This window comes from Centroberyx gerrardi, chromosome 10 (genome assembly GCF_048128805.1).
Source record: "Centroberyx gerrardi isolate f3 chromosome 10, fCenGer3.hap1.cur.20231027, whole genome shotgun sequence".
In the NCBI taxonomy this organism is placed as follows: domain Eukaryota; kingdom Metazoa; phylum Chordata; class Actinopteri; order Beryciformes; family Berycidae; genus Centroberyx; species Centroberyx gerrardi.
The window spans coordinates 20,804,343-20,825,619 of NC_136006.1; the positions used below are offsets into that span (position 1 = coordinate 20,804,343).

At 44.5% G+C, this 21,277-nt stretch overlaps 1 protein-coding gene across 1 annotated transcript; it reads left to right on the forward strand.

Annotated features, from left to right (window-relative positions):
• The first annotated feature begins 1,743 nt into the window (after nucleotides 1-1,743).
• LOC139930393 (phospholipase D1) lies at nucleotides 1,744-21,194 on the forward strand. Its single transcript, XM_071923555.2, has 26 exons — nucleotides 1,744-1,903; nucleotides 2,162-2,295; nucleotides 2,578-2,723; nucleotides 3,347-3,464; nucleotides 3,701-3,766; nucleotides 4,364-4,422; nucleotides 4,709-4,801; nucleotides 5,024-5,176; nucleotides 5,466-5,615; nucleotides 6,367-6,450; nucleotides 6,613-6,694; nucleotides 6,972-7,082; nucleotides 9,594-9,803; nucleotides 12,099-12,465; nucleotides 13,462-13,602; nucleotides 13,743-13,868; nucleotides 15,036-15,154; nucleotides 17,630-17,743; nucleotides 17,827-17,937; nucleotides 18,100-18,185; nucleotides 18,322-18,435; nucleotides 18,822-18,871; nucleotides 19,261-19,395; nucleotides 20,354-20,507; nucleotides 20,752-20,869; nucleotides 20,970-21,194. The coding sequence occupies exons 1-26, from the start codon at nucleotides 1,744-1,746 to the stop codon at nucleotides 21,192-21,194; spliced, it is 3,426 nt and encodes a 1,141-aa protein (XP_071779656.1).
• The last annotated feature ends 83 nt before the right edge of the window (nucleotides 21,195-21,277 follow it).

The following is a 21,277-nucleotide window of genomic DNA, read 5'->3' on the forward strand; positions in this document are numbered from 1 at the left end:
AGCTCAACCTTGATTTCATTATTATTTAATGAATAAGGAAACTGATGAACAAGCTCTTCCTCTAATGCTGGAGGATATGAATCCTGTGCATGTGCCATCTTTTATCATGCATTGGCATGTCTTGAAAACAAATGTGTGCATGTGTGAGTGTGTGTGTGTGTATGTGAGGGGTGGGGTTTTGCTTTTGTGGGTGCATGGTATGAGGGCATGGTGTGTGTGTTTGTCTGTCATATGGTGTGTCTGTTGTCTCGAATGGTGTTTGTCTGTTGTCTGTCATAAGATCTGTTTGTGTGCACTGCATGCCTGTGTGTGGGCGTGTGTGTGTGGGCGTGTGTGTGTGTGTGTGTGTGTGCGTGCACATGGGCATGTCATTTTTCATGCGCATGCATGCATACTGCACACATGTGCATATGTGCATTGGAAAAGTGTTAATAGAAAGAAGAGTGTCTGAAAGAAAGAGAGGTGGCGAGGTTGTGGAGAGGCCCATGGCTGGCTATGGGATTTTGTGCTCCATTTCACCTGTCATTGCTTGGGGAAGACAAGGAATCTCCCTAATGGCCAGAGCCGGGGGCCCAGGGCGACGAGAGGGGGGGAAAGATCGTCAAGGGCACATTCTCAGCCATTTAAAATGGGTCTCAAGGTTGGCTAGAGAAGCAGACACTCATTCAGCAAGAAAGCACACCTCATTAAGGCCATGCTTCAAAACATCACCGTTGGTATCCGCGTAGTAAAAACATTTTTTACGGGTGCTGCCAGTGTTGGTGAGGCTCCAGGATTTATAAGATACACCAGGATTGGAAAAAGGAAAGACAACTAACTTACCTCCACTGCCAGTATTTTCTCCACTAAAAAGATTCAGTTCACTTCAGCGCTTGAATCATTCATTTTCCCAATCTGGCCTTTTCAAAGCGCTCAGCAGAATTTTTAATGTCTTACAGAGTAGGAACATGAATTCTTCAGCAGAACCATTTAGTAACCCCAAAATCACCTAATTACCCCCCCATGCAAAATGCATGAAGTATGGATTTCATATGTCCTTGTTCTTCACCCATGTCAGTCAGTCAGAATCCATGTTATTAGCATCACTTCCAGTGGGGCGGGTGGGGCGGGGTGAAGGAGATAATGAGGGAGGATGTCCCAGGATCTCCAAAAGAAGGTCTAGTGGCCCAAATGCAGGGTGACAGGGCCGCCAGTGGAGGCCCTGTCAGGGAGGGTCCGATGTCTTGTGATCACGCTGAAGGTGACAGACATTGATTGTGTGCAGCCTGACAGTACATGGAATGACAGTCGAAAGGAAAGGTCAGGGTCAAATGGCGTGAAAGTGAAGAAATGGCTCAGTATCACGCAATGTCTTGTAGTGGAGGATGTAGCCTCCAATCACAGTCATTGCAGTGAATTTGCTCAGATGGCAGTGGTTGATATACAATGATATTCTCCAAACTCTTATATATATTGTTGTTTATTAAGTGAATGTTTTCTAATCAGGAAGTTTCTTTTTTATTACATTCTTGGTAGAGGACTATTTCACGTTTCACATGTTCTCTGAATAATTATCAGATAGCAATTTCGTGTGCTGCGAGAAAAAGAATCATCTTTCACTGTAATGTACTTTCATTGCCCTTGAGTTTTAGCTGCAGTTTGCTTATTTGCATAAAGTATCGCCCCTGATAGGGGCTGCCGGTGACATTCCTGTAGACCTGGTATATGATGTGTCGCAGGTTCCCAAGGGTGCTGTGTTGGAAGATGGCCATGGTGAGAGTCAAACAGAATATCCCTGCCCTGGAGCACACAGAGTCAGTCATGAGCCAGTTCTCTGACAGTCTAGACTGCTACGATCTGCCCAATGACAACGAGGAGCCGGACCTCTGCTGCCATGGAGACCGCTGTGATGGCAAGCCACAAGGTCAGTTAAACATGGTCAGCCCTGTCAGAGTTTAAATACAGAAAACAGAGGGAAAGACAGCCAAGAGACGTGTTTCTCAATCACTTCCTTCCCTTGTTCTAAAGTGATTGGGCAGAGTGGTGCTGGTGTTTCAGAGACTTACAGTGGGTTTACAGTGGGCTTAGTCTGTTCCAACCCACTGTACAGTATGTGGGAAGATAAAACGTCTTCTTAACATTTCTGGGTCCTTATCAATCCTTAGTTGTGTCTTTGTTCTAGAGACAAGAATCATTCCCTTTCAGACGATTTACAACTTCCTCCCATTCAACTCGCTGGACTCCATGGTGTTCTTGGAGAACGTTCCTATTTTTGTCCGGGTGACAGAAGTGGAACGGTTCACATCAACAACGAAGGTGAGCGAGATATAATCGACTGTAAACCAGGTACTGAATCATCGTTTGTCACATGCCCCGTCTGAACCTCCTTAAAAGCCGCTCTGCGTTCGTTATTTCGACGAAGCTGTAAGGCCTCACGTTTTCTGATCAAAAGTTTCATAATATCACAATCCCAAAAGCTTCCCGCGAATAAAGACACTATTGTATCTTTACACCCGTTTCATCTCTTTTAAAGTTCTTGTAAGGCAGTATTGACGCGGTGGAGCTGAACTGTCTCCTTTTGAAATGCTCACCTCAAAGGTGCTGAATCCCAATCTCTACACGATTGAGCTGAGCCACGGGGACTTCACGTGGAAAATCAAACGCCGTTTCAAGCACTTCCAAGCTCTTCATCAGGAGCTGCTGAAGTTCAAGGCTCTTCTAAAGCTCCCCCTGCCAACCCGCATGTAAGAACTGCTAATTTACTCACCTTTTGTCACTCACTTACATATGCAGCACACACACACACACACACGCACACACGCACACACACACACACACACACACACACACACACACACACACACACACACACACACACACATACATACACTCAAATATAAATTGACTTTGAGCCAGAAACACATTTTCGCCAACTGCTTCTCTGTACCCCTGACTGTTCATTTCTCAGCTGAGAGTAGCCTACTCAATTTCTCTCCAATTCTCTTTCTGTCGCCCCATTTACTGCTGTTCAGCAGCTTGGAAAAATACAGCATGTTCTCGCAGACAGCGAAAATTCATTTATATAACAAACCCACTGAAGGATTTCAAAAGAGCAACTTCCAAACCAAATGAAATCGTGCGGAGTCTGGTTGAGCATGCAGTATTAGGATTTGGAGAGAATGATTGACTGTCACTCACTGTTCAAGATTTCTATTTTTATGCTCTCAGTCTCAAAGTTTACAAGGTTTTTTTTATTATTATTATTTCGCACAACAATCCAATGTGTTATGTTTCAGATTAGAAATGAATGAGCGTCAGCAAACACACAAGTTAATACTGTCATCCATCTCGCCCCTGTGTGCTGCAGCCACGCTGTTAAAAGACGTTCCTTCAAATGCCACAAGAGCTTCCGAGGAGGACACATTCCCACGTTGCCACGGAGACCTGATGCTCTGGTCAAACAGGAGCAGCTCAGCAGCAGAAAAGTGAGAGCTGGTATCAAATATAACAATATACAGCGCAGCTTATTGATCCCATCCACCCGAATGCTTCTGAAATGCAGTGCAATCACGCACCATGCAATGAATGTAATAGAATGTGGCGACGGTGTTTATATGGCAATAATATATCAGTGGTGCTGCTGTTTGTGAATAATGCTGTTAGGCTATGCATGCGCTTCCCTTCAGTGGAGTTAGAAGCGGCTTGACTCTGTGTGTGACAGATGCAGCTGGAGGACTACCTGAGAAACATCCTGAAGAGAACCATGTACAGGATCCACCCAGCGACGGTGAGCGCGGCTACTCGCAGTCAAAGCCTTGTCTTGTAAGAGAATGACATCAATACAGTCATCCCCGTCGAAGGTGAACCATCTACACTCTAATTAGGCCTGAAAGCTAACGGTAATTTCATCCTTGTCAGAGTTCTATGGCCTGCATGAGGAGAGTCGCTTCACAGAGGACGGTGATGGAGAATGGCTTGCATTAATGAGGGGAAACACAGCAGGCAGGAGCAAAGAAACTATCACTTAAAGAGCCAAGATGGCCGCTAATATCCATTACCTACAGAATAAAAGTGATGAGATGACACATTATAATAACGATGCATAAGTGCACCGTAAGCATCTTAAGACAAAGTCAATTTGTTCTTAGAGAATATGTGCAACATAAGAGAAGTATTATTTTCTGAAACAAAGTTTCCAACTTGATTAGGCTGCCGAATGTGTCGGGGGTAATTTCTGGAACTCTTTTCAGAGATTGAAAAAGAAAGTGGTCATTGCACTTTCATTGCATTGCTCAAATGTGTTTCATTACTATCAGGAAACCAGTTGAAGTTTTTTTTTAAATTTCACATGTCTCTTACATCTCTGTCTGTCTGCATGTTTCAGCTGGACTTTTTGGAAGTCAGTCAGATCTCCTTCATCGAGGACCTGGGGCCCAAAGGAATGTGAGGATGTGCCCATTTCATTTATCTGCTGCATGTTGTTTGAAGATGACACACATTATATCATATGGATCATTTGAATTATAAATGCACAGATCTAGAAAAATTGCCAATCTTTTGCTTCCTTACTTGATTACCTCACTATGCCCCTGAAAGATGCCAGTGAAGATTTCTTTGATCAATCAGTAATGTGGCAGTGGTCTTTTTGGGTTTGTGTGTGTGTGTGTCTCTCTCTCTCTCTCTCTCTCTCTGTGTGTGTGTGTGTGTGTGTGTGTGTGTGTGTGTCAAGTGAAGGGTTAATCTTGAAGAAGTCAGGAGGAAATACATTTCCAGTGTGCTACTGGTGTGGTTCCAACAGTGTTTGTTACTGTTGGTCTAAAAGGTAAGAGGTGGTGTGATTACACACTGTTTTTGTTCACATTATTCTGTAGCAAAGTAAATATGTATAAAAGCCATATCAAATGTGTCTCCCATGTTATCGATTGCCTCTGTCATCCCTTGCATCTGGGTTGTGACAAATTCAGTTTTCTGTACACTGAATCCCTCCAGAGAGACTCAGATTTGTGTGTGTGTGTGTGTGTGTGTGTGTGTGTGTGTGTTTCAGATGGCTGGTGGTGAAGGACTCTTTTGTTCTCTACATGAGGCCGAAGGACGGCCAGGTGGGAACGGTGATCCTCTATGATAAGGGCTTCCACATCAAGATAGGCACCCAGGAGACCGGCGTCCGCCACGGAGTCACCATCGAGAACCTCTGCAGGCAGGCCTCTGTTCTTATCATATTTACATTTTGCTTTGATGGCATACCCACACATTTGTGCTGACTGCACTCCTACACAGATTATGTGTGTGGCCTGAGCCATATCGTCACATACAAGCCACGGATGCCACATCCGTGCTGGATGTGTCCTCAGGGGGCACAGCGTGTTATTTCCATCAGGATCCACTGACGAGGGGGTGCAGAAAAAACACAGTATATATCGTAAACGGTCGCTTTCCTCGATGAGTAATCCATCCTGTTTATAAGTTACACATGCGTCTCCTCTTAGGACGCTGACAATCAAGTGCTCCACCTACCGCCAGGCCCGCTGGTGGGGCCACTCCATTGATGACTTTTCCCAGAAGTATGGGAAAGACTTCCTGAGGGAGAACTGCCATGGATCCTTCGCCCCAGTCAGGGAGAACACAGCCACGCAATGGTAGGGCATTAAAGGACCGTTCCTGCATGATCTGATTTTTTTGCTCATTTTTTATGTTTTTCATCCCTTTAATGTTAATTGTGACAGTTTTTACATACATACGCTACGATTAACAATATTTTAAATTAGATTTGCCATACCTCTCAGGCTTATTCGTTTCCATTCAATTCCAAACCTAGGCCTAGAAAACAACTCTTAAGATGTCCAATTCAGTGGGAAAGGTAGTCCATCGCTGTGAATTAGAAGCCAACAATCATGTTTTGCAAAGTTGCATCAGAATGCTAATATCAGCCTATAACACCGCAACAGGTGAGACGAGACATAGTAGGCTCCGCTTTCTAGTTTCTGGTGCACTACATGTCCGATTTCAGATTTTTCCTCTCCAAAATAAAACTTTCAAACCAATAGCATCTTCTGCGGTTACGTTAGGACCCGCCTTCTATCAATCACAACCCAATCAAGCCAACATACAAACCAAAGCAATATGCTTCCACTAGCTATAGTCCGTATAATGAAATGAAAATTAAAGCACAATTTTACACAAATACAGCTTTAATTTGGTGCCTTCGTCTTTACTGGGAGTAACTTGTAATTTGTTTCAAAATATTTATTTTGAAAAACAACTAAAATAAAGGAAAAATAACATATCTCATAACGTGATATGAGAGCGCTGGAAAACAATGTAAAATTGTAAGGAATGCATGATATGGTGTTCCATCTCAGCAGTCAGTGGTATGCTTGTTGCTTACAGGTTTGTCAATGCTGCTGGCTACTTTGATGCCATCGCTGATGCCTTGGAGGGAGCCAAAGAGGAGATTTTTATCACAGCCTGGTGGTACGGAGGAGTTTGACTCTTCTAATGAGCTTCTCTCTTCACTTATCCTACACTGCAGATACAACTGTGATTGTGTGTGTGAATACGGCCGTCCTCAGAGGCAGACACTGTGCCGGTCATTCATTCATTCAGTCAGTAATTGTTATATTTTCTCTGCGTCAGGCTGAGTCCTGAGATATTCTTGAAGAGGCCAGTGGTTGATGGCAACACCTGGAGACTGGATTATATACTGAAGAGAAAAGCAGTAAGTATTCACCGCTATTATTCTCCCTACCACTGAGTAGCTAGGGTGGACTGTTCAGCCTAGAGTAGCTGCCACCCCACCGAAAAGATTTCGATTCAAGCACAGTCTAACTGCTGCTTCAGAGGCATTTCCAAGCTGCAAAGAAAAATGTTTGAGGGAAACACTGCACCACAACAGTTACATAATGATTTGCACAATACTGAACATGAAGATAACTTATGTGCGTATTTGATCTTTGTCTGTGGTCATTGTTTCCCTGTCTGCTGTACATGTGTAGGAGCAGGGGGTGAAGGTCAGCGTGCTGCTCTATAAGGAAGTGGAGGTCGTCATGGGCCTGAACAGCGAGTACACCAAGAGAACACTCATGGGCCTGCACTCCAACATCAGGGTACGGATGAGAAGAATGCTTTCAACTTCTACACTTACTTATTATGTGTAACTGTTCAATAGTTTCATCCAAGCAATCTGATAGGTCAAAGATGCTTTCCAACTGCGCTGTTAATTCCCATAAATCACAAGCAAACTAGCCGTGCTTTACTGATTGCTATGCAAACTCTTGTGGTAACCATGGAGGTAGTTAGCAATCTTTATTGCTTCTTCTGTTTTTAGATACGTTTTTATTAATGTGTCACTCCTCAACTCAGGCTGTGTGAGGTAAAGTGCATAAGTGTAGGCAGAATGCAGACCAGGCAATAAAACCAACAATACACAATACCAACACAATACTATGTCACTGAAATGGCTTAGGACCACTAACTTAGATTTGGATTTAGTGTGATTATTACCGTACCACTGACTTACCAATAATCACTGAATGTATTCCCACATGGTTTATTATTATCAAAACTACAATATCCAGAATAGTAGCTATAATAACCGCAGTCCAGACATTGTGAAGTTCCACGAAAACTGCCACAGTGCTTCAGCATTAAGCTCAGTCGTCAACAGTCCTCCCCAGACAGAGACAGAGAGAAAGTCCTGTCCGTTTCCATCAGCTTTACCCGCCGCCTCCACAGGTGTCTGCAGCCCTGCCTCCCAGAGTGACGGAGCCATCATAACACATCACAGCGCCGGGTGGAAGAGTGGCAGCGCCCAGCCTGTGCCAGCTACTGTACAGTACAGGCCCCTGGGCATGGGATGGGATGGATACTTAGATCATGTGCTGGATGCCACGGATGGCTCTCTTAGGGGATGGGAGACACTTTGTCCGCATGTGGACCCCCACCGGCTTCTGTAGCGGAGGGGCCGGGGCTTACACCAAGAGAACGGAGCGGTTGGATGGATGGAGTGGCCAGAGGGGGATTGTGGGGAAAAAAAAAAGAGGGATGTGCTAGACCTGGCAGTGGTTAGGTTAGGTTGATTTGTTCTGTAGTCCCTGCTGCTGCCTTCTCCCTGGTGTTGCTCACGAAAGCGTTCCGCCAAAAACCCTCTCATCGCCATGGCACCCCAGGCCCTGGCATGATTGACACCCTGTCACATTATCTTATGACAGCGCTGGTGGAGAGAGTGTGCCGAGAACTGATACTGGGAAGTGGCTAGGGACACACATACAGACAAAGTCGCAGACAGAGACACACACATGCATGCGCACGCACGCACAAATACACACATATACACACACACATAAACACACACACCCCGAGGAGCTCCAACACATACCAGCTGGGTAATGGAAGTATATCTCGGCCCTGCGTGTGTGTGTGTGTGTGTGTGTGTGTGTGTGTGTGTGTGTGTGCACATCCTTGCTATAGAGGCGGAAATCTCTAAACACTGGGGAAGGTGCACAGAGGGGCGCAGATGTTTCGCACATCATGTACATCCTGCTCCAGAGACCTGCTATTTTAAGCAGCAGGGTATATAGAACCAGTCCATTGCTTTCTCTATGGACTGAGGATCAGTTTCTATATAGCCTGAGATAGCCCTAGGCCTTTATTTATGTCATTTTGATCGTCTATACCCAAAGGATACTCTGTGGTGGCATAGGGACATCTTTGGTTCATGTACTGAGGAATGGTAAACCAGCCAAGAACCAGCCTAAAAATATATTAAAGTCAACCCAAGAGAGTTAAATGTTGATCTCATCTTTTTGTTCTCAAAGTTAAGATGATGTGAGGCTCAGTGAAAGCAAGTACATCGGTTACATCCCTCTTTTGTTAGGGTTTGTATAGAAGATATAATATTCTTTCCTTATCTCAGGAGAGCTGGAGAACAGCCTGCTGCTTTGGAAAGCAGGTTACAGTACAAGCAACTTTATTGACCATAATTAGTGTGCTTGCTGTAGCCAAAGCACACTGTTATTATCTTGCATACTTAATATTATTTTTCTTCCTTTTCTTCTTCCGGACAAAAGTTCTGCGTGCTACTCCTACAGTTTTTACACTACATAGACATATGAGACATGAGCCTATGTTTTAAAATTTGGTATAACTCATGAACGCATCATGCTATCCCATCCAAATTTGGTACAATTGTGCACGTATCATGTCTCAGCCAACCTGTAAAATTTGGTGTCATTTCGCCAATTGGGGGCGCTACAGCAACCTGTTACATTTTAAATGATTGTAACTCGGTGACTCGGTGGAAACACAATTCTTTTTTCCTTGGATTCTCTTTGTTCCCTAGCACCCTAGCAACCACTAGTGACACCCTAGCAACCACCTAGCAAAACCCTAGCAATCACCTAGAAACACCCTAGCGACCACTGGCGAAACCGTACCCGCAACTTAGCAGCACTCTATCAAAGATCAATTCAAAGTGACTACTGCTTGGACGGCAAGCACACTTTAAATTTTCTTAAGAAAATTTAGCCTTTTGTAGTTGCTGTATGCTACTGCTGTATAGCACAGAGTGTTGATACTTGGTCAGTATCGTCATTGTGCCTGTCTTTCTGTCTTGACAGGTGATCCGCCACCCGGACCACATGCCCTCCGCAGCACTATTATGGGCGCATCATGAGAAGACTGTAGTGATTGACCAATCGCTAGCCTTCCTGGGAGGCATTGACCTGGCCTATGGCCGCTGGGACGACTCCCAGCATAGACTGACTGATGTGGGCAGTGTGAGGAGAAGCCCTCAGCCCAGCCCAGGCCTCTCCCCAAACCCCACCCTGGTAAGACACTCTATCCTCAGTCCTGAACCCTACTAGGGGAAGATCTAGACCAGCTGTCTCCTTAGCCCATACCTGGGGAGACACACTATTTTTAGTACAGCCTAGTCAAGTCAAGCCAAGTTTATTTGTATAGCCTTTAATCACAGTATCAGTCTCAAAGGGCTTCACAACGGCCACATTATGAAACAATAAATGAAAACGACACTCCAACCTTAAACCCTCAGTGAGAACAAGGAAAACTACTCATTAGGGAAAAATGGTAGAAACCTTTGGAAGGGCATCACAAAGAGGGATCCCCCTTCCAGGTCGGTCCGATGTGCAATGGGTGCTGAGAGTGGGCTAAAAAAACGTAAACAAAATACACAGAATAAAAACAGTACGAATGCTTTATCCTCTCTCCAAACCCCAACTGACCCCCAAGACAACATAGCTCTGTGTCCAACCATGATGCCAGAGTATGATATGCTGTCAAATGAGCCTACATGAACCCAGTTATCTGACCAAACCAGGATCATTGGCTGGAATCGAGTCCCAGGCTTTTCTTTTACTCTCAAAGAAGGATAAAAGTTCTCAGGGTCCAGACCATCAAATTGCCGCATCCAGTTGTAGTTCTGCCACTTTCAACAACAACTTTTTGAAGTAGATAACTTCTGCCACACAGTACTCAGAAACTTTGGGAAAAACACTTATTTACCATGAAACCTCCCACGGTGTGACTCTACGCTATAATACACTATAAATACGATACGTCTCGGGGTTCGGTCCTCGTCTCTAGCTGTTAACGATAGCTGCATGTCCCCTGCTCTCTAAGTAGAGCAGACAGTGGTAAACCCACCGTAAATGGGACTCACAGGGAGCCGTTGCCAGCAGTGGGCCACCAATGTTTGTCCACATGGATATGACCCTTTTGAGGGCCAGGGACGGGGCTGGCATGCCGGTAACAGCTGGGTGTGGATGATGGGTGTCAGACCACAACACATGTCAAAGTCCAGACATGCACCTGACAGCTGCCTGACACCGGATTGAGAGTTAGGGAGGCTCTCTGCCAGTTGATTTCCTCTTTATGACAGAGGGAGATGCATTTTCATAAGCCTAAATGTTATATGCTATGTTGTGATTGTTAAATTTTGTACTTTTTTGGTATTGTATTTACACTATACATAATTAACCATACATGCACACCACATGTATGGTCAAACAGGCTGCATTTGTCAACCGAGAGCTTCTTGTTTGCCAGTCTTTGACAGATAATTTGGACCCAACATCCATTTTTGTATTCCCATCAATTATTTGGCAGCTATATTGAGCAGGGTCAGGCCGATGTGAAATCCCCATTAGGGAGCATCTGGGGCCCACTTTAAGGGTTGATATTCATCCACCTCCGTCTCTCACACTGAGAAGTGGAGGCTAATCTCTCAGGGTCCCCCCTAACCCCCTATCGCCCGTCTTTCCATTTCCTACCCCCCGCCTCCCCATCTCTTCCTCCCTCTCTTCCCTCCTTTCCCCTCTGGAGGCCTGCATTAAACATAAAGACTCTGCATGGATGAGTGAGTCAACAAATTACCACAGCCAATAAATGGGAGAAAATGATCTGCCCCTCTATATGCCATCAGTCTCTCTCATTTTCTCTCTCTCTCTTTCTCTCTCTCTCTCCTTCTTCCCCCTTACCTTACTGTCCTCCATTAGGTTATTGTCCCAGGCTTTTAAATAAACATGATCTTTGCCCGAATGTCTCCTTATTGCATTTAGTTAGAGCATCCCTCCTCATGCTTGACTGGTTGTATCCATCAACTCAGGGGGGCCCGACCCGCTGCAAAATCTCAGCTAATACACATGAAACTGCTACAGCTGTTGGTCTAACCTTTGAGAGTGTCTCCTAAGGAGCACAGTGATATTTGCACTTAATAAAATTATGCCTACCAGGAGAATATGCCGCTGACATTTGCCATTTGTCAAGTTGAGGTGGCAGTGACGCTTTATGAGTCATTAGTGTTCAGCCGTGAGAGGGTACAGTCAAGAGTTATCTTTAGCCCACAGTCGTCTGTTACATGAGAGCACACAGTCTCTGTAAAGATCACATTTAACTGCTACATTACATGAAAGGAGATGTGTCTTTTCACCCTTGTATCTGCATAACATTAGTTCTATTTTTTCTCATCTTGCACACAGCGTGAAGTACATGATGTTCTCTGTTCTAATGGAGCATCACATACAGTAGCATATAACAAAATATGTCTTGGGCCCGACACTTGTAATTTTGTCTCCTATGGTAGCGCTTTGCCCATTTTTCTGCAGAGATCTGCCACTGCAGCTGAGGAGGATGAGGAGGAGCACAGCTACTCTGAAGTGGGAGACATCCTGGCTGATTTAGAGAGAAGACCCAGGAGGCATGGAGGAGCTGAGCATCAGGGGCACGCTTACGGCAACCTTGCCCCACCTATGGTGATAGATCCTGGGGAGGTGTACAGCGCTGTCCCCTTCCCTGCTCCAGTCCAGCAGAGGCTATGGTGTGGAGGTGTGGTTCCTCCTGTTGTAGGACAAGAGGAGGAAAGTAGAGGAGAAGGTCTGACCAGCATTATTCACCAAGGAGGAGCCTATGATGATGAAACCCTTCATGGTTTCTGCAAACACAATGCAGCCTCAGAGGGGGGAGCAGAGTCAAGTGAGCGGGACACACACACACACACACACACACATACATACGCACGCATACTCATATATGCAGACGTATACTGTACACGTACTTGTATGTACACAACAGACACAGACACACTCATACACATTGCACATGCACATGCCTCTTTGGGGGCAGCAGGGTGAAAATGAGAAAAATTAGAATTTCTTCACGGGGATCAATAAAGTATCACATAATGTCACACTAACACCCATTTGAATCATTTCTTTAAGTCCATGTTAAACAGCAAAGAGGCTGTTGAACTGTAAAGGTAATTTTGCTTGAACTGTCAGTTACACAGTGCTCAATCTGTAGTCCAAAGCTACGAATACCGTTTTATATATAGTAGTGCCTCCTCCATACTGTATGGCTGCCAATAATAGCTGACACTGAACAGCATCTCACCACCTGTTTGATCATCCTTGGTAGAGCCATCTGAAGGCCGTTCCTCACTTGGTTATGAATTTGGCTGAGACTGAACATATAAAAAGCAGCTGGCGACGTGATGTAACTGGTGACGTGGTTTGAGCTTGTTGTTGGTACTTCAGCATGTTAATGAGCAGGCTTTCTTCCTGGCTGTGGTTGAAAGCACAGTGCAATTCTAAAATGATTAGTCGGCATCAAGAACAATAACAATAGCTAAGGTGTAATGCATCATAACAAGCAGGACAAAAAAGCACTTATACATGATTACTAAGACAAGGGCTGTAGATACAATGTCTTTGGCTATTAAATCTACAGCACTGTAAAGACATTAGTAAACATGGCAACTGTTCAGAACCAATCAGATCTAACAGTCTGCTTAATGTCGTTAAACCTACAACTCTACTCAAATCTGCATCTATCCTGATTACTGCAGACTTTTCCAAACAAATAATCTTGGAGGTTGAGCAATCCTGCAGCAGTAGTGCAGCAAGTTTGTAAAAAAAGTGAGACTGCCAAGATGGCTGCATCTGTGTGTATTTGTGTGTGTCCTGTCCACAGAGAAGGGCAGTAGTGGAGGCAGCCTGAGCTCCAGGACGCTCCCCCATCTCCCACCCAGAGACTGGTACAACAAAAGTCTGTCTCTGCGCTCCAGTGAGTCTGGATCCCTTGGCCTCCATTACTCCTTACCACTGCCTTATGGTGAGTCCAGTCGTTTATATGTGTGGCAAGTTAGCCAGCTTCCACAAAATTCCACTAATTCTACAATTCTATTTCTTTCTGTGTGTGTTTTTGTGTGCGTGTGCGTGTGTGTGGGCGTATTTGTGTGTGTGTGTCCGCAGAGACAGGCTCCCTGCGGAGCCACATCAGTAATAATGAGCTGTGTGGAGAGGCGCGTTTCTGGCACGGTAAAGACTACTGTAACTTCATCCTCAAGGACTGGGTCAAGCTCAACAAACCATTTGACGGTATTGTACAGTTGCTGACTTGCTTGTTTGGTTTCCTAACTGCCTCCAGTACTAAGGAGAGGGCTTCTGTGTGAGAGTGTATAGTCTGTTTGCTGGGACTTTATGAAGTCAAGGTGTGGAAAATCCAGACAGCTATGCTATCTAGATACATGTGAATAATTAGGTTAGATAATTAGAATTAGGTTGCAAAGGAAAATTAAGCACATCTATATAAATAATCTTTTGACCAGCCGTCTAGGTTTTCACACTTCTCGGCATGCTCTGTCCCCATCGTGAACTTAATTGCTGTGAAGTTGTCATGCCCAATATCAAAATGTTATTTTCAAACCAGATCTACACTGTCTTAAAAAGTCAGAGCTGTGCCTAGCCAAGCAGAAAATAATCTGTAACATCATACAATCCATGAAGGACACTGATTTTCACTTTGATATTGTTTGATGGTGTTTGATTTTGTTTGCTTTTGTGTGTGTGTCTACGTGTGCGTGTGCGTGCATGAGCATACATGAGATAGAATTTTTGGAATCTGAAAAATTGAGTGTGACTGCAGAGCAGCAAAAGGTTACATTTAGAAAACAAACTATATGACAACAGCATTCTCTTTTGATATCATTATTGGAAATCTTCAAATGGAGCCCAAAAAGGAGAGAGAAAAAGAAGAAAATAAAGAAAACACAAAATCGAAGTTGTCAGTTTGTACCTGAGCTGTCCCAAACTATCACATTCTGCAGCCAGTGGGGGTTTCTGTCAGTTGCCTGCAGCCCTCTATATTTCTCTGTCTCTGTATCCACCACTCTATTTCTCTGTCTGGGCTTTTATATAGCTCTGGGTCTGGGGCTTACATTGTAATGACTAGGTAGGACTCAGCAGGAGGAGGGGGCGGATGACAGATACATACATTAAAATCTTCCACCATTTCCAGAGGATGGGGAGGGGAAATGTGGGCAGGCAGAGAATGACTGAAATTAAAGGCAATCTTTGATCTCTTCAATAGGACGAGGAACCATGTTTGGATGCTTATTGAGTAGGGGAGGAGGGAGTTGGTCTTTTGTGTGGATGCACAGTGTTCCAGCGCACACCGAGGGGGTCTGAGAGGCAGACTTCTTCAACTTGGGATTGACCTTTTGTAGTGCGTGATGTTGTTTTGCTATTTGTTTGTTTGCTTTGAAGACTTTATTGACAGGTACAAAACTCCCAGAATGCCTTGGCATGATATTGGGGTGGCAGTGCAGGGCAAGGCGGCGAGGGATGTAGCCAGACATTTCATTCAGAGATGGAATTTTACAAAGGTATGGAGAAATGTATTCATCTCGGCTATACTCAGCTCTCTTTTTTTTATTAGCATACCTCTCACCTGAATATTAGAACTGATATGGTGTCTTCTCTCTTACACACTGCTGTTGATTCTGATATTACTAGTACCTTACAAATAGTAATTCCTAATTCGCTTTGCCGTCTGAATACATTGCCTCTTCATAATGTCACATCCATTTGCACTTTCTCCGCTCTCTCGCTCACAAGCATCATATGCCTGCGCAATTTGACATAATAGCACAGCTAAAAACATGAAATCATCAACTAAATGTCTCATTGAGTGCTGTAGTCACAGTCAAAAGTGTGTCAGTCAAAAAATGCTCTCCAAGTGATCTATAAGATTGCTGTCTGGAGTGATATGTATTAGTTTGAGCTTAGCACCCCCTGCAGGTCGGCATTGTTCCCTGCTAATAATGGCTTCAATGCTTGGATTGAAGCGGAGGCTCTCACTGTTCCCCTTTCACTGCAATTACAGGCCTTTCTACTTTGATTGGTGGGTAATTGAATTGGTTTGAGCCTGTATGATTTCCTTCCGAATATGCCACTCATATTCCAAGCTTGGCTCCAGATCAGACAAAGCCTGTCTCCCAGTAATTAAAGAAGCCAAAGCCAGGTGTAGAGCAGGGGAACTAGGGAACCATAGCCAGATGAATGGGACTGATTAGGTGTTTAGTGAAAATGAGAATTTCTGGCTCAAAGACAAACTGCAGTCTCATTGGATGCTCAGTGGTCAATGGGGTGGCAATTGACTGCTGCTGATGAGGTAACAAGGCCTGAAAATCATTTTCCGCATTCATCACTTTCACAAAAGAACCGCGGTCTCAAAGTCAAGGAAAAAGAAAATGGAACATGAAAAGAAAGCATTCTGAAAAATTGAAGCATGAAACAAGCATGTTAGTGTCAGTTTTAGGGAAAAGTAGAAGATTTTTGTGCTAATTAGGCAGAAAAAAGCCAATCCCAGATGAGATTTGGAGATCAGGGTGCAGAGAGAAAACCCCCGATGAAAGCTAGATATGAGAGCTTCACAGTTTGTGTGGGATTGAGATTGAATTTGAGCTTGAATTGAGGTGAAATTCTTGCAGTTTAAGCTCACATTCACATTCATTAGTATTTTTTTATGTGAATAATCTGACAATATACTCGACATAGTGCAGCAGATACAGTAATTCAGTTTCAGTCTTCCCTGATCCAATATCCCACAGTAAAGAAAAAGAGGTCCCGACTTTTAATTTCTTGCAGAACTCTCAGTGGCAACACAACACATCCCAAAAAAGTTTAGCAATTAGTTCAGTTGCATTTTTCATCTTTTATTGTAAGAAATTCAACAGAAAAGGCTGGGCCTGTTACTGCACTGTAGGCCTATACCAATGGCGAATGAATTAGGTTGCAGATCTTATTTTGGTCTGTGGGTGAGCGCCAGCTGTGGTCCGGTCAAGGTCACTGTACTCTGAGAGGTGTCTCTCTCGGATGTATGCCAACTGACTGAGAGGAAAATGAGACTTTTTCTCTCTTCATTGAGACTGAATGGATTTTAATCAACACATTATGCCAGTTGTTAATTGCTTTAGCCGCCTGCTGCTAAAATAATTTGCTACTTTTTTATTGTAGTAGTAGCCATCTGTTTCAAAACACGGGGACAAGATCAGGCCTGGACCTGGGGTGGATGTTGACAAGAGATACAGGCGGCTAATTTGCACCGCCACCACCTTATTTATGAGGCTAAGGATGTGTGGAAAGGGGGGGAGGCATTATATCAAGGATTGAAAATGAACAGCGATCTGGATTAAAATAATGAAAACAGAATATTAATCTGCAGAGATACAGAGATGAACATAAAGGAACCTTCATTCGAAAGCCACTTCACACTTCATTGTGTCTTTATGTATAAAAAGGATGAATGACTTAGTCGCAACTGTACAAGTGAACATGCCAGATTATTTTGTGTTTCTTTTGGAATGGAAGACATTGGAGACAGTTGATTGGCCCTGAGGAACAATGGCCTCCTTATGAGGCAGACCCTGCTTTAACCTCTGTCCATGTCCCTTGAATTGCTTAAGGCTGCAGACAGACACTCTCAATAGTGTCTGGTAGGGACAATAGAGATGAGCAGCTTAGTGAGAGAAAGACTTTACCCTGCTTCACCCCGTATTTACTCTAATCAGTCTTACTGTTAAGGCACACGCTGCAGCCTGGTGACTTTTAGTCTCCTATTGCTGGTCAAATACAAACGTGACATCATGACGCTATTCTGCTCCGTAATTAGCAAACTTCTCTTAATGGGGCCTTCACTCAGTGCTTTTATGTTTTGTAATCAAGTCTCTACAGTATTTGTCTGTCTAACTAACCTCTCTTTCTTTTGTGTTTGTGTGTATGTGTATGTGTGTGTGCGGGTGCGTGAGTGTACTGTATGTGCGTATGAGTTTGTGCTCCTTTTTTTTTTTTATGTGCAGTTGGTGAAAAAGCGCTCAGGTGCGATGTGCTTCCCCTGTCTGTTGCCCAAGTCTCTCTCTGCCCCCACAGAGCTTCCACCCCAGCGGGGGAGACACACAGAGGCTAACATCCAGGTAAAGACACGATGGACAGTAGCGGTAGTCATGATGGGAAGTGAACCAGGCACTGAGTACCTCTTTTTTTGCTCTTGCGATAGGTGCTGAGATCAGTCGGCCAGTGGTCGATTGGATCGAAGGTCCACGAGGAATCCATCCACCTAGCCTACGTCTCTGCCATCCAGAACAGCAAGCACTTCATATACATCGAGGTGAGGGAAGACGCTGTGTTTGTCAAGGGCAATAAAACCTCATGTCTGGTTTATAATCCGACGGGTCACATTCTCTCTGCGTGACACCCCACGTGTTTAGACTCAAACTTTCTGAAGGAGGGTCCTAAATCCTGTGTACAATTCAACACTCCTCCACTCCAGAACCAGTTCTTCATTAGCTGTGCAGACAGATCCATCCACAACTGCATTGGGGACGTACTGACAGAGAGGATCCTACGAGCATACAGGTAGGAGTCCGTTGTGTGGGTATGTGTGTGTGCCACATGCAAGAATGTGGGTTTCATATAAGAGCCTCTGCATGGGTCTATCCGCCATGCCATACAATATCTGCATTAATGTGTGTATGACACACTTGTACTGTAGGCAGAAGAGGCGTTTTCGAGTGTATGTGGTGATGCCGCTGCTGCCAGGGTTTGAAGGCGACATCTCATCAGGAGGGGGCCAAGCCATCAAAGCCATCATGTACTTTAATTACAGGTAATCTCCACTCTCACACACTCTCTTACACTCTCTCTGCTCTCAAAGACTTCCTTCCTAATTACCAAAGTGCCTCAATTAGGCCCTAAATAAGCAGTGGACACGCACAAGGGGGAGATGGGCAAATTACAATGGAGAGGGTAAAAACAACAGGCCCTGTAAGAGCCAACGCGATGCAGAGGCAATTAAAAGACAAAAAAGTGTTCTACCACGCAGGGCGAAAATGAGAAAAGAGAGAAAAAGCTCTTTGATGAGCTAGTTCTGAGCTAAGTGGAGCTGAAGAGGGGATGGTCGAGGAGAAGAAAGAGGGAGAAACGAGAAATTAAAGACAGTTGATTGGCGAGAGTGCAAGACAAGAAGGCTGATGTCACACTGTTTCCCTACAGGACCATGTGTCGCGGGGAGCACTCGATCATCGAGAGACTGAAATGTGTGAGTAAGTAGACGTCCCACAGGCAGCCGATTCACTCAATCTACACTCTCTCTGCCCACCCTCAGATTCATTATCCGGCCAGCCCCATATACACTCCATCAACTGTGAAACTTACTGGGCTTTTGAACTGACAAATGAAGACCCCGTCTCTTTTAATGGGCTAATTCTGTGGCTAACGAGGGCCCTTGTTAAGGGATAATGCACTGGCTGCAGCCAGCAGTATTAAAGTGAGTACATTAGTCAATTAGCTCAAATCTAACCCAGACCAATTGTCCTATGAATTAACTAGAAAGAAATACAACATGGAGGAACACAAGGAAATAAAAGAGAAGCTGGTACAACTGATACGACTCTGTGTGTGTGTGTGTGTGTGTGTCGTTCTGTCTCCACAGTGGCTGACTGCTGGATCAACTATATCTCGTTCTGTGGACTGCGGACTCATGCTGACCTGGATGGCCGGCTGGCCACTGAGCTCATCTACGTCCACAGCAAGCTGCTCATAGTGGATGACAGGACTGTCATCATCGGTCAGTGCTGCGAAATGGAAACAGAGTGTCACACACCAGGACAAGGAATGACTCTATAGGAGAGAAAGTTAAGGAACGTTGCAGTGTCAATATATTTTATGCTTAATACAGAAATGTAGTGAGAACACAGCCAAAGAAAACAGCAGAGGCAAGGCAGATGATGAGCAAGCTTGTCAAACCATTAAAGTCACACTGAAATGAAAAGTGACTAATAATTAGATAATGCCAAAAAAATGCCAAAAACTTTATTTTATTATATTTTTACATGTCAAAATGTCATTACTTTTACTTCCTGGAAAACAACAAATCTTTAGTGGTGACTTTATTGTATACCAGGAGACATAAATAAAAACTCCAACCAATAACACCATCACAGATTTTTGAGCAATCAAATAAAACTCTCTCACAACTGATATCCCATTGGTTTGCAATTTTGAATGATCCCTCCCTGCGTTAAGTCCTGCCTCAACATCCTGTTTCAACAGGAAACACATCACATTAAGATGCTCTCAAAATGCACTTTCATTGTGACTTTAAGAATGACGTCTCAGCACTGGCTTTTCAGGGAAGCTCAGCACATGTCCAGGAGATGGCAGTGTAATCCAGAGTAGTGGAGGCAGAGAGACTGCAGTGAGGGGGCGATATGAGCAGATGTGTGCTAGGGGAACCGTTAAACAGCATCTGTCCACTCAATTACCTCCTTCGTTAGTCGAATCCTGTCTCATTTTACTCCGAAAGGTGATTAAATCCCTCATAAATGGAATGGAATTACTCTGTAAAACACCTCATGATGAAGGGGGAGCTTTGTTTCTCTAAAGAAAGGGCATAGACTGTAAATTGTGTTCCCATTTAACTTAGAGTATTGCCTTTTAAATCACAGTGGAAAAAAACCTCATACTTAGAAGAAATAGGAAAGACTGTAAGACTGTTAGACTTGTAAGTGTCTGGCTGCCCCCAGGCTCGGCCAACATCAACGACAGGAGCATGCTGGGAAAGCGCGACAGCGAGATGGCGGTGGTGGTGGAAGACACCGAGACCGTCACCGGGGTAATGGATGGAGAGATCTACCAAGCTGGGAAGTTTGCCCTGTCGCTCAGGGTGGAGTGTTTCAGGTAGGACAGCACATAAGCGAGTGCAGACTGTAATCAACATGTAGCAAAATGAGTACAGGGGATAGGAAAGACTCAGAGATGTTCATATTTTATTCCAAAGCCCAAATTTGAAAAGGAAAATACTTGATTTTTAATCCTGCAGTAAGTGACAGAGCCAAATTTCAACAGGGAAATACTTGATTGTTAATCTTACAGTAAGTGACTCAAATTTTATGTGTATCCGATAATTGATGTGCTCCTTTAGAATGGTCCTAGGGTTGCTCAGTGACCCCAGTGTGGATGTCAGTGATCCGGTCAGTGACCATTTCTATAAGGAAGTGTGGATGGTGACTGCTGCCAGGAACGCCAGTGTGTACGACCGAGTGAGTAGACTAACCATTCGAATCCATCTGTCCCCACAGTACCGTCTTCCTCCAGTTAAAGCTGTCAGACATGTGTTTTGTGTGCACGCTTCCTGGCCAGGTATTCAGGTGTGTGCCCACGGACGCCGTCTTAAACAACAAGATCCTAAGGGAATACGTGTCCCGCCCCTGCCTGGCCCACGAGGACCCGCTATTGGCCAGTGAGGAACTCCGTAAGGTGCGGGGCTTCCTGGTTCAGTTTCCCTTCCACTTTCTGTCAGAGGAGAACCTTTTTCCCTCCTTCAACTCCAAGGAAGGCATGATGCCCATTGAGCTTTGGACATAGACTCACTCGGTCCAGTGCGATGTCCAAGGCCTCAGCAGTTAGACAGGATGACCTTGTGACATGGCACCGTGCCGCCATCTCTA

Bases quoted from the DNA above. Each gene is read 5' to 3' on its own strand.
- LOC139930393 (XM_071923555.2), top strand. From the start codon at position 1,744: ATGGCCATGGTGAGAGTCAAACAGAATATCCCTGCCCTGGAGCACACA. The intron at 6,695-6,971 runs GTAAGTATTCAC...GTACATGTGTAG, and splicing joins ATATACTGAAGAGAAAAGCA to GAGCAGGGGGTGAAGGTCAG. The intron at 13,603-13,742 runs GTGAGTCCAGTC...GTGTGTCCGCAG, and splicing joins CTCCTTACCACTGCCTTATG to AGACAGGCTCCCTGCGGAGC.